Below are 13776 nucleotides of genomic sequence, written 5' to 3' on the forward strand. Positions count from 1 at the left end.
GCGGCGCGCGGGCCTCTCACTATCGCGGCCTCTCTTGCTACGGAGCGCAGGCTCCAGGCGCGCAGGCTCAGTAATTGTGGCTCACGGGCCCAGCTGCTCCGCGGCATATGGGATCTTCCCAGACCAGGGCTCGAACCCGTGTCCCCTGCATTGGCAGGCAGATTCTTAACCACTGCACCACCAGGGAAGCCCCTAGAAGCCTAAACTTTTTATTATCTGGCCCTTTATAGAAAAAATTTGCCAACCCCTAGCCATTATCTTGGTCACTGACTGTTAGTGTCCTCTTGCTGAGCTTGTGATATGCTCTGGACCTTATCTTAATGTGGTAAGGCCCCCAAAGTCATCTTAATTTTAACAATAAATGCTAGGAGTTTTGATGTTTCATTTTTTTTTTCTTCTTCACAGAAGTGATGGGTGTGATATTTTATCCCTTCTCACCACTCCCAATCTCAAACCCAATTTCATTTCAAAAACCACAATTATTAATCTTTCTCAGCATATACAGCAGCCTCAGCAAATGTAGTTCCTGGGAGCAAATTGCTGCACTTTTCCCCTTTTTCTTCCAGTTCCTAGTCATTTTCACACTGTGCTCTTAGTTGAGGTGCTTTTTGAAAAGAGCTGTTTGTGTGTCTCCCAACCTTCTGTCACTACTTGAACCAAAAGTGTGTGTATTGTTTATCTGTTTTCTTTATTGGGCTTTGCCTAAGAGTTCATTGAAAAGACGTTCCATTGCTTCAAAGATCTTCAGAAATTACTGCTCTAATCCAGATGACTAAGCAAGAAGATATTCCCATTTTGAATCCTTAAACATCAATGTGGTATTGGAGTTGAATAGCTTATACCAGAGTCACACATAGCTGGTCAGCCTTTCCTAATAGCCTTTACTTCTGGCAAGATAAAATTTATTGTCATCTGAGGAAAGGAGGCCATGAGCAGGGTTTAAAATCCTCATTCACCCCCTTCCTTTCTTTACATCTTGACCTTAGTTTGGAAGTTTTGGTCCTTTTGGCCCTAGAACATTGCCAAAGTGCTCACTAGAGTATGATTTGGCTGTTAGATAGGAGAATTCGGTATCTAATTTTGGGGATTATATTGCTCAAAGTGACCCAGTTATTTTATAACTACCAATATGGCAGACCTAGAATATGAACTTTTCAGGTCCCACTGTAGTAGCCCTGATTTTTATCAATTTTATTTATGCTTCCTGATAAAACTTTGTCTCACTAGAATTCCTATATCTAAAACTAGTATTACGATTATTAAATTAATGGAAGTAAGGCAGAATACATTTATCAGCAAAAAAGAGAGCAAGAAGCCACTCAAATGGTCACAATTTCCACTTGTCCCTTGCACTTCCTTCTGGATTCTTAGTGGATTTTAAAACCTCGGGGGAAGAAACTTCAGGGTTTAAGAGGTGGGAGGTAGTGGTGCTTTCTCGAAGTGGTAAATAGTCCAACTCTTGCTGGGGATGGCTGTTCTTTTTTTAAAATTTATTTATTTATTTTTATTTTTGGCTGTGTTGGGTCTTTGTTGCTGCGTGCGGGCTTTTTTCTAGTTGTGGCGAGCGGGGGCTGCTCTTCGTTGCGGTGCACGGGCTTCTCATTGGGTGGCTTCTCTTGTTGCAGAGCACGGGCTCTAGGCGCACGGGCTTCAGTAGTTGCGACATGCGGGCTCCGTAGTTGTGGCTCACGGGCTCTGGAGCGCAGGCTCAGTAGTTGTGGCACAAGGGCTTAGTTGCTACGCAGCATGTGGGCTCTTCCTGGACCAGGGCTTGAACCCGTGTCCCCTGCATTGGCAGGCGGATTCTTAACCACTGTGCCACCAGGGAAGCCCAGGGATGGCTGTTCTTTTTTCTTATGTTCAGCTTAATTATGTGCCATAACTAATGGATGCCCATCTAGCAAAATAGAGCCTAAGGTAGTTGTATCAGGCATACTTTTTTAAAATCTGCCAGTGCTTTGCTTCTTGAGAATTTATTATAATCTTTGGTTGTCCTGCAGTTCTTTATTTGTGTGTGACTTTGGTTTTCATCTTTTCAAGATTCCCTCTCAGAAGGTACTGTTTATAAGCATATGTAATGAAAACATTTTGACCAAAGTTGGTTTCTGGGTCTTTTGGTGGGATGAATTTTTAGACTAAGGAGTGGGAATCCTTCTGGTCACTATCTTATTTCCTTATTTTTCCCCCTCACCTACCCATTCCTCACTAACATGCAGGAAGCCTGTCTAGCAGTCCAGAGGAGATGTCTGGTGCTGAGGAGGGGAGGGAGACATCCTCAGGCATTGAAGTGGAGGCCTCAGACCTGAGCTTGAGCTTGACCGGGGATGATGGTGGCCCCAACCGCACCAGCACAGAAAGTCGAGGCACAGATACAGAGAGCTCAGGTGAAGACAAGGACTCTGACAGCATGGAGGACACTGGCCATTACTCCATCAATGATGAAAACCAAGTCCATGACCACTCAGAGGAAGAAGAGGAGGAAGAAGAGGAGGAGGAAGAGCATCCTCGTCGTCGCGTACAGCGCAAGCGGGCCAACCGTGACCAGGACTCATCAGATGATGAGCGGGCCCTGGAGGACTGGGTGTCCTCGGAGACCTCAGTCCTGCCCCGACCTCGCTGGCAAGCCCTTCCTGCCCTTCGGGAGCGGGAGCTGGGTTCAAGTGCCCGCTTTGTGTATGAGGCTTGTGGGGCAAGAGTCTTTGTGCAGCGTTTCCGCCTGCAGCATGGGCTTGAGGGCCATACTGGTTGTGTTAATACCCTGCACTTTAACCAGCGCGGCACCTGGCTGGCCAGTGGCAGCGATGACCTGAAAGTGGTCGTTTGGGACTGGGTGCGGCGACAGCCAGTATTGGACTTTGAGAGCGGCCACAAAAGCAATGTCTTCCAGGTGAGGCAAGGGAGCAGATTGGCAACTGAGAAAATCAGGCACGAGTTAGATAAACCTGAGCTGCTGCCTGGAGTAGGAGTGATAGTGAGTTGTGGTAGGAATTAGATATCAGGACTCCGTCCTTCCTTGGCTCCCATAATGACTTAGAGGAGTTAAATACACTGAAAGACTCATGGCAACCTTTTGTTTCCTTGAGCACAGAGACTGTAAGAAGCCTCATTATAATAGGAAGGGTGCTTGGAAATCATCAGGAAGGCGCTAAATGCCATGCTAGGAGGCGGTACAATACAAGAGCAGAGGCCCTTGAACCAGTCTAGTTGAGTTTAAATCTTGGTCCAACCCCTTAACTAGCTGTGTGATCTTGGGCAAGTTTATTTAACCTCTGTCTTCAGTTTATTTACCTATAATATAGGGCTAATAACATACAGGGTCATGAGGATTAAATAACAGTAGAAGCTAAGCAGTTAGAACCGTGCCTGGTACTTAATAAACATTTGATAAATATTAGTTAATATTGTTATTCTCTAGAAGTTTTACTTACCAGCCCCATCCGTCATATGGTACTAGCTATTTATCCCTAAGCATGTTCTCTTTCCTTCCCCAATATCCCCTCTAGTTTCCTTTTTCTTTGTAGCAAGTTTATGTTTACTTCCTGAATCAAGGAAGATTTTCTCCTTTTTCCCTTACCTTTCTTTCTTTCTGGGTATAGTCCTAGTTCACCTGAGCACTCATACCAGTTCAGCCTTACAGAATCAACAGAAATCCTCTCATATCAGAAATTTTTTCTTTTCCTCTCCTTTAACCCTTGGGAGAAATTGGACTTGAGCCAACTGTATAAGAGCAGGAGGTCTAAGTTTCCAGCTGTTGTGTAGCAAAAGCGGATGATTTGGGGTTGTCATCATGTTTTTCCCTCTCAAATTCACCTCTTCAATTTCTGTTGTCCTTTTTTTTATTCTTAACAACCCAGGCCAAGTTCCTTCCTAACAGTGGCGATTCCACCCTGGCCATGTGTGCCCGTGATGGGCAGGTTCGGGTAGCAGAGTTGTCTGCTACACAGTGCTGCAAGAATACAAAGCGTGTGGCCCAGCACAAGGGAGCATCCCACAAGGTAAGTAAGCCCTTGCCCCAAAGGTTGTGCAGTTCAGCTCCTCTGTGGATCTCAGCCAAAGCCCTCCAGTATCTCTGTCCATTGTGTCCCCTTTGTTGTGGTCACCTGCATCACTTCTTTCAGTCCTAGGATTTGTAGGTAAGATGGGAGAAAAAGCAGCCACACTAAACTTCTCAGAAGGCAAGTATTTGAGAGAGCTCTAGATCTTGCACATGCAACATTCACCTGATAATACTTAACTCCTAAGCTGAAACATGGTTGGTTTGGAGATCCTTGAGGTCTACTGTGCCTTCCAAACCTTTAAAATTTACTCCTATTGTATTTAGAACATTTTAACAGCTCTAAGGTGCTAGCTGTTGGCTTCTTATATGTGAGAGCTCCAGCTTTTCTGCTCACAACTCTCAGTGCATAAACAGTACTATTTCTGGAAGCCCTATTTAGAGCTGGGGATATAGGCCAAATAATCATGATGGCAGCCAGTGAGGAGCCAAGAACTGCCTAGTCTCAGAGTAGGCACTGTTTTCTTCCATGCCGTGGAAAGAGGATGGTCCTCTTTTTTTTTTTTTTTACAAACCCTAAACAAATATGTAGGTGGACCTGCAGTATGCTTTCCTCGCCCATGGCTCAAGAAATATGAAAATTACCTATTTCTTTGATTCTTAAGACTACCCCCAACCACTAGATAACTAACTTTTAGAACTAAGCTGTAGGGAATGAAACTTGGGTGCCATTTCTCTCCCCACCTGAGGGTGTGGAATTGATTTTGAGAATGAGCCCTAATGGCGGTGTTTTCCTTTGGTATCACTGTTCATATCCCTTGGGTACTTCGTTAAAATAGCAAATCACCTGTCCTTTTGACTTGTATAGAATAAATAAGCTGTGAATAATTCACACAGAGCAAGAGAGAATGGGCTTATTATCTTCTTTCCTGGGATTTTACAACAAAAAAGGTAGATGTTTCTCTTGCTGAGACATTTTATTATTATTATTTTTGAGACATTTTAATTTTTTTTTTTTTTTTTTTTAAATTTTATTTATTTATTTATTTATGGCTGTGTTGGGTCTTCGTTTCTGTGCAAGGGCTTTCTCTAGTTGCGGCAAGTGGGGGCCACTCTTCATCGCGGTGCGCGGGCCTCTCACTATCGCGGCCTCTCTTGTTGCGGAGCACAGGTTCCAGACGCACAGGCTCAGCAATTGTGGCTCACGGGCTTAGTTGCTCCGTGGCATGTGGGATCTTCCCAGACCAGGGCTTGAACCCGTGTCCCCTGCATTGGCAGGCAGATTCTCAACCACTGCGCCACCAGGGAAGCCCCATTTTTGAGACATTTTAAATGCAGCCCTTCGTAAAGATAAAGGAATGAGTTAGACAACCTCTAATTTTAATCTTTAGAAACCTCATCCTTTCCCTTTTTTCTCCTTCAGTTGGCCCTGGAACCAGACTCTCCCTGTACGTTCCTATCTGCAGGTGAAGATGCAGTTGTCTTCACCATTGACCTCAGACAAGACCGGCCAGCTTCGTAAGTATAGCAATAGTATTTTTACAGAATTGGATTTCTTGGCTTTGAAAATATTGCACGTGTCCTAGGTAATGCTCAACTCTCTGGTCCATCAGAATGGTTCCTTTGTATTTATGATAAGAAACAGATGAGTTTAGGGGAATTCCTTACTTCTTTGTTGTCTGTTTCTCAGCAGTAAAATACTATTCACCTATCTTCATTTCTAAAGCAGGGTTCAGTTATCTTATTATATGTGGGCTTTAATAACTGGATAGTCTTCCACTCTCCATTCACTTGGGTGCCACTCAACTTCCCCACAAGAAGCACGTTACTAGCAACTTAGAGATATGCTCCTATGTAGTTTTCACTTCAATTTTGTGTAGAAATGTAAAAATTAAATGATAATTCTTGAACAAAAATATTGGTAGCTATAGTAGAACTCTATCATATCACAGCTTATTTTTACATGAATCAGAGACTCATAGGTAAATTATATCCCCTTTTAGCTGTGTGATATCATAGAAAGAGCATAACATCTTATTTGGATCCAGGCAGACCTAGATCAAATCTCAACTTGGGCACTACTAGTAATGACCTGTATAACCTTTCTGAACTTCAGTTTCTTCAGCCTCACTATGGGTATAATCAGTCAGTCTTATTCTCTCTTTTTCTGGTTTCTGTGAGGATTATTGATAAATGTGTTTGATACCTCAGCATAGTGTCTGGCACCATGGTTGGAACATACTGACTTGTAGCTACTAATTATTTCAGTTTCCTTTTTTCATTTTTATTGCTTATAATAAACAAATATATCTTGTTTTAAAAACTCAAATAATGAAGTATGTGGACAAAATGTAAATGCTCCCTCATGTATACCTCCCCTGCCCCCCACTTTTCTAGCTATTGATAACCATTGTTAAAAATTTTGAATACCTTTTCAATCCTTTTTGTATACATTTATGTATCTTACTATATACATATACACTCTTCCCTCCAACATGGGATAATTGTACGTATATATAAACTTACATATACGTATGTTCCTGCAATTTACTTTTTTCACATTATGATGTATTTTGGAGAGCTTTCTACGTCAGACCAAAAAGGCCTACCTAATTTTTTCTTTTTAAACATTTTATTTATTTATTTATTTTTATGTGGACCATTTTTAAAGTCTTTATTGAATTTGTTGCAATATTGCTTCTGTTTTATGTTTTGGTTTTTTGGCCAAGAGGCATGTGGGATCTTAGCTCCCTGACCAGGGATTGAACCCCTGCCCCCTGCGTTGGAAGGCAAAGTCTTAACCATGAACCGCCAGGGAAGCCCCTATGGCCTACCTCATTTTTAACCATGACACCTGTGTCATAGCATTGGTGTACCACAGTTTAACGACTACCTAGTTGATAGATTATCTACATTATTTATTGTATTGTTAGTCTTAAAAACTATTTTTTTTTTTTAATATGGCATTCTGGAAGTTTATTCTAGGATCACAAAGTGAGGAAGAACTCAAGATTTCAACTTTTCAGAACTCTCCCCCCTTAAAAATTATCTTAACTCTTACATGTCAATACCAATATTGAGTAAGGGGTGTCACTGATTTACATAGCATACAAGTAAAATATAAGTTAATTTAGGGAATATAATCTTAAGGCTGATTATTATTAGACTTATTTTTAGATAAGTATACAAAAAGTTGTCTAGAAAGTGAAGAATTTAAAATAGTGGTTAAAGGATGGAAATGTTTTTGGCTTGTGGAAAGGATATACTGGTTATTTATATAAAACTTAAGAGGATGAAGACTGAGAGATAATGAATGGATTTCTCCTGCAAAGGGAACAGGCCTGGGTGACAAGGGATCTGCCTCCTAGTACTAGCCTGCAGTTATATAGCTTTGAGAAAATCATTTAATCTCTTAAACTGAATGATGTTTGTTATTTTCAGTTCTCAAGTTCCATGGTTCTGTGATGATAATGGAACATTAGCAAGTTTTCCAGAGGGGAGTGGAAGGACAAAGATGGAAAAAATGATATGAGTTTGTTTGGTCTGCTCTGGTAGAGCGTTGTGAAGCTGAGTGAAATCCTATGGATCAGGTTCAGAGGAAAACTACTGTTAGGCCACAAGAAATTGGGAATCTGGTTCAAGTAATGGGCAGAGTAAATGACTGGCAGATTATTGAATGCGTAATGAAAAGATGTAAGCAGAAAATCTGACTGAGAGTTGATCAGTGGATCTAGGTGCAAGCAGTAATAGATGGGATAGAAACTAAAAGGGGGAACATAGGAGAAACTTTGAGTAGGAGGAGGTCCAGATTCTGGCCTTAAGAAAGTTTTTGCTTTAGGGGTTGAATTAGTGGAAGGCTAGAATGAGGTGGGAGGACTGAATGTGAAGGTCATGGCTAGAATGTGTATCCGTATGTGTTAAGCTGGTGCCTGAACATCTGCGTATATCAGAGGCATTTTTGTGTGAAGTTGGCATAGGGGAATTTTTCTTTTGTGTATACATAATAGCTGAGTCTCTGGAAGCTGGTGATATTGGCTAACATCATAGGAGGAGTTGGATTTGGAGCTGTGGGTGGGATATTCATTTAGGCAGCGGAAGCTAGTTTGAGATATTCTTCAGAGGAATCCTTTGGTTTGATCTGTAATTGTTTTTCCCTTTTTCCTGGAACATACCAGCTCGCTAAAAACTGCAAATTTTAAGGCAGAATTTGGTAAATTTGTTTCATATGGCTTTGTGTGCTGCCTTGCTCTGGTGTCAAAACGTTTTTTTTTTTCCTGCTGCCATTATCAATCATTTTTATAGCACCTCTGCATTTTCCCCACAGGGCTCAAGGTGCTCTGTGCATTTATGCATTAGGAGAGAGAATTGTTTGTTTTAGGTGAATAAATGGAGGCATAGAAGATTGAGTTCTTTGTCAGGATTAGATGACGGTGGAGCCAGTACTTCATAATCTATCCCCTCACTTCTTTCATTTTGCTTCTGCATGGTAACTGTTATGTTTGTCTGACCCTCTCCTTCTAAAAATCCAAATTGCTGAGGAAATGAGATGTTTCTCTGAAAAAGAGCAGCAGCTGCTCCTCTTCCTCTTCCATATCTAAAGCCCAATTAGAGCTGCCTCTTCTCCATTGCTAGTTTTGTTCCTGAAACTCTTTTTTGACTTGTTTTCTGCCTTGTGTTTTGGGTATGTGTGTATTTCCTAATGACATTTATTTTTAATGACCTTTGTACACTATTCTTTTAATGGAAGGCTGCAGAGATTTTAAAATTAAATTTCTCCTTTGCCTAGAGCAGTCTAGGATGGAGTGACTTTGACCATTCAGAGAGGATGCTGACATCATTTACAAAGAAACTTATTGTCATAGTTATAGCTCTTTCATTTTCTGTAAGCACCAGAAATGAGCAAAAGCTTAGAATTAAAAATGAAAGCTGTTATTCATAATCGCCAAAACTTGGAAGCAACCAAGATGTACTTCAGTAGGTGAATGGGTATACTGTGGTATATCCAGATAATGAAATATTATTCAGCACTAAAAAAAAAAAAAAAGAAAGCAAGCAAGCTAAAGCCCAGTCCCTTCCTTTCCTGTCTTCCTTTTCCTGTAAATTTACTAATCTTTATGATGTCATATTTGACAGGTTGAACGCTTCAATCTGGGAGGAGTATTTATAGGGCCACCCTTAAGGTGGGACAAAATTATGGCTCTTTGGCCAAAATCTTCTGGCTAAAACTCTGAAATTTTATAAGGTTTCCTCGGGGTCCCATGCCCTCCTAAGAATCACCTTTTTTTGTGGTACAACCAGAAGAATAATTTAGAAATAATTTTTCAGCATTAAAAACAGCTGTCTTGACAAGAATCTCTGCTCCTAATTTGCTTCAAATAAGGGAAGACTAATACTGTTTTCCTTTGTATTAACCGTTGCTTGTCGTTTTTCATCGTGCATTTTTAAAGCTGGGTTTTAAGTGATACTTCTCTGGAATTTGGGAGATAGATTCTGACCGTAAGGTCTTTTCCTTTTTTTTTTTTTAATGTTTATTTTTAAATTTTTATTTATTTTGGCTGCGCGGGGTCTTAGTTGCAGCATGTGGGATCTTCGTTGCAGCGTTTGGACTTTTTAGTTGTGGCATGCTGACTCCTTAGTTGTGGCATGCTGACTCCTTAGTTGTGGCATGCCTGCAGGATCTAGTTCCCTGACCAGGGATCAAACCCGGGCTCCCTGCATTGGGAGCACGGAGTCTTACCCACCGGACCACCAGGGAAGTCCCCCTTAAGGTCTTTTCTGTCCACTGTTTCTGTGATTCATCCTCCCCTCACTCCCTGCTCCCAGATGATTGGGAAGATGTACTTACAAGTAGAGGATGGGAAGATGTGGGTAGTATTGTCTCTTTAATGATTGGTTGTCATCATATTGGACTCAAGCTAAGGCTACTGAGGAGCAGTACTTTCATACACCTTTAATTTATACTTCTTGAGGAACACCAGAAAATTACTACGTTTTTTCCATCTCCAAAGTAGCATTTAGTAAATATATATGGTGGTGGGTTTTTTGTTTTTCTTGTTCCAATGTACGAACAAACAAAACCACTTCTTTCTTTCTTTCCAAGTGAGACTCTGTTTGGTTTCTTATTAGCTGTGTGTGCGTTACTGTCTCTGTTCTCACTTGCCATGACTATCTGGATCTTTTGGAGAATATAACTTATATACTTTTCTACTCTTGAAGGAAACTGGTGGTGACAAAAGAAAAGGAGAAGAAGGTGGGGCTGTATACAATCTATGTGAATCCTGCCAATACCCACCAGTTTGCAGTGGGTGGACGAGATCAGTTTGTAAGGTGAGTCTGTGGCTCTTTTGTGTCTTTGAGAGTTTGAGACTGTGATGTATTGTGTACTACCAGCTGTCCCTTACGGAAGGCTATGAATTGTCTAGGAGTTCATTAACCACCATCTTTAATTTTTTGCCATCTTCCAAAGAGTTTAAACTTCCTCTGACATATTCTGTTCCCTAATGTAGCAATCTCTGAGGGATGGCTTAACATGTTGTAGATATTATCAAGTTCTAAAGAAGTTTGATGAATTGACCAAGTTCTCCACCTAGCAGCTAGGCATAAACCCAGGTTTACTAGCAAGTGCTCTATTAGTAAATATTTTCTACCATTTTTCATATATAAATTAACACGTACTAGAAATTTTGAATGCTGGTTTCAGATACAGAAATAATTTGACTTGGGAGTACTCATTATGAACTTCGGGTTTTTGGCTCCCGGGATCCTGAACCACTTTTCTTTATCTTTAGTGATATCTTTGTTACTATGAACATTTCTTGTAACACTGTCTATTGAGATATATCCTAAGGAAAACAGAGTTCATGGATTCAGTCGCCATGTGTAGCAGTTAGTTTCCTTCTGGCCCCTTGTCACAATTATATCCCATCCCTATCCAATTGGCCTATTTTTTTTTTTAACATCTTTATTGCAGTATAATTGCTTTACAGTGTTGTGTTTCTGCTGTATAACAAAGTGAATCAGCTATATGCATACATATATCCCCATATCCCCTCCCTCTTGCATCTCCCTCCCCCACCCCATCCCACCCCTCTAGGTGGTCACAAAGCACCGAGCTGATCTCCCTGTGCTATGCAGCTGCTTCCCACTAGCTATCTATTTTACATTTGGTAGTGTGTATATGTCAGTGCTACTCTCTCACTTTGTCCCAGCTTACCCTTCCCTCTCCTCCCGGTGTCCTCAAGTCCATTCTCTACATCTGCATCTTTATTCCTGTCCTGCCCCTAGGTTCATCAGAACCATTTTTTTTTTTTTAGATTCCATGTGTATGTGTAAGCATACGGTATTTGTTTTTCTCTTCCTGACTTACTTCACTCTGTATGACAGACTCTAGGTCCATCCACCTCACTACAAATAACTCAATTTCGTTTCTTTTTATGGCTGAATAATATTCCATTGTATATATGTGCCACATCTTCTTTATCCATTCATCTGTCGATGGACACAGGTTGCTTCCATGTCCTGGCTATGGTAAATAGTGCTGCAGTGAACATTGTGGTACATGACTCTTTTTGAATTATGGTTTTCTCAGGGTATATGCCCAGTAGTGGGATTGCTGGGTTGTATGGTAGTTCTATTTTTAGTTTTTTAAGGAACCTCCATACTGTTCTCCATAGTGGCTGTATCAATTTACATTCCCACCAACAGTGCAAGAGGGTTCCCTCTTCTCCACGCCCTCTCCAGCATTTATTGTTTGTAGATTTTTTTGATGATGCAATTGGCCTATTTTTAAGTATATTTCTTTGGTTTCCAAGAGATCATCAGTTTGAAAGGGAGGAAGGAAAGGATCACTAGAAGAATGAATGACTTTATGCTTTCCTGATGGTGGATGAAAAGCATTATCTTCCTTTTTATTTATTTATAAATTTATTTATTTAATTTATTTATTTCTGGCTGCGTTGGGTCTTTGTTGCTTCACGCGGGCTTTCTCTAGTTGCAGAGAGCAGGGGCTACTCTTTGTTTTGGTGCGTGTGCTTCTCATTGCAGTGGCTTCTCTTGTTGGGGAACACGGGCTCTAGGCATGCAGGCTTCAGTAGTTGTGGCTTGTGGGCTCTAGAGCGCAGGCTCAGTAGTTGTGGCGCACGGGCTTGGTTGCTCTGCAGCATGTGGGATCTTCCCAGACCAGGGCTCGAACCCGTGTCCCCTGCATTGGCAGGCGGATTCTTAACCACTGTGCCACCAGGGAAGTCCCATCTTCCTTTTTAAATAAGAGGATATTTTTATAACTGTATTCTGTAATTAATTTTATTAATAATCACAGGGATGGGACTAAATTTTTAGAAATACCTGAGAGATGATCTTAACTTGTTGAAGAATCCTGCCACAAGAGAACTGGGCAACTTTGTTGCTCTCTTCTTCTTCCCCTGTTTCCCTTGCCTTCTAAATTCCTTTCCTCTATTCACCAATAGCAAATGTTTAGCAGTAGTTTTTTTTTTAAGATAAGTTGTTGATCCAAAACGGGGTTGCAGTTGTAAGAACTTGCAGGTGCTTCCTCCTCCAAATCAAGCATTTACTGAATTTTCTAATTTGCATTTCCTGCTTAGAGCTCTGGATTCATGGAAGAGTCTGTGTCTCTAGATAATTCAACCACTAGGACCTTGATGTTTGGAGGAGAGTGGAGGCGTTGGCTGTATTGAGAACTGCAATTGATAATGCTTTTATCCAGAGCTAATACTTTCTCAGGGTGAGAGTGGGGCTGGAAATTAGTTTTAGCATTTCATCACAAGGAGAAATACTCAGATCTTCTATTTCTTATCAGCCTCAATATCCTTTATCCCTTTGTACATGCCAAATTCTCAGCATGTAATAGGCTGTTTACTCGACAGAAGCACGTGTAGATTTTGAGGCACACTGATCGCCTATGAGCAGACGGCCCTTCCACACCCTAGCTCTTCTCTGATCATCCTCAATTTCTCTGGCACCTCTTCAGTTCAGCCAGTTGAATGTTTTGGAATTCCTCTTTTCTGTTTTGTTCTTTGAAAGAACTTTAGGCTCACCTGCCAGTACAAATTTGAAAATATTTTTGCTGAGTATTTTATATCATAACACCATTAGCTTTCACTAGCCTGAAGGAATTCCTTTAGGGGAATACAGAGAAATAGCTTACTCATCCTCAAGGCTTTCACATCATAAATACTGAATTTTAGTTTAGGATTGTGAAGGAGCATTTAAGGGAAGCCTTAGAGAGTCATGCTGTTTGGAATATGACCAAAAAGGGGGGATGGGCAGGGAGAAAGAAAAAAGGTAGGCAAGTGGAGGGTGGCATAGATTTGAATTTCTGCTACTAAATCCTGTTTAGGTTGGTTTAAGAATTTGCAGGAGTGAAGAAAAGGAGAATGTATCAGATGAATGAATCCTGTGGTGATAGATTTGGCAGTGTGATTGGTTGACATGTAAATTTATTGCTAAAGGATTTGGTATAGGCCCTGGTTTATAAAACACAGTCAATAAATAGTCACTTTGCTCCTCTATCTTTATCAGCAACATTGAGAGAACACTAGATTAAAGGCAAGTTGGGGGAAGAGGAGGTGAGGAGGGAAGAGAGAGGCTTAAGGTAACAAATTAGTGGGCACCTGGAGGCCTGTGGAGAGAAATGCAGTAAGGGTGTTGAGACAGTGCTGAAACCATTCTTTATTTGATTTAAAATGTCCAGGGTATAGGAAGACTCAATAATGTGGAGATGTCAGTTCTTCCCAACTTGATCTATTGATTCAGTGCAATCCCAA

At 41.0% G+C, this 13776-nt stretch overlaps 1 protein-coding gene across 9 annotated transcripts in view; it reads left to right on the forward strand.

Annotated features, from left to right (window-relative positions):
• Window positions 1-13776, forward strand: part of DCAF8 (DDB1 and CUL4 associated factor 8) — a 43219-nt gene that overhangs the window by 15559 nt on the left and 13884 nt on the right. For all 9 annotated transcript variants that reach the window (XM_082470595.1, XM_082470592.1, XM_082470599.1 and 6 more), the window contains 4 exons: window positions 2217-2887; window positions 3855-3995; window positions 5418-5512; window positions 10211-10321. In XM_082470595.1, the coding sequence (XP_082326721.1) occupies window positions 2217-2887; window positions 3855-3995; window positions 5418-5512; window positions 10211-10321 (1018 nt within the window). The remainder of the gene's footprint in view (window positions 1-2216; window positions 2888-3854; window positions 3996-5417; window positions 5513-10210; window positions 10322-13776) is intronic.

Source organism: Balaenoptera physalus (assembly GCF_965194825.1).
Source record: "Balaenoptera physalus genome assembly, chromosome: 1".
Lineage (NCBI taxonomy): Eukaryota > Metazoa > Chordata > Mammalia > Artiodactyla > Balaenopteridae > Balaenoptera > Balaenoptera physalus.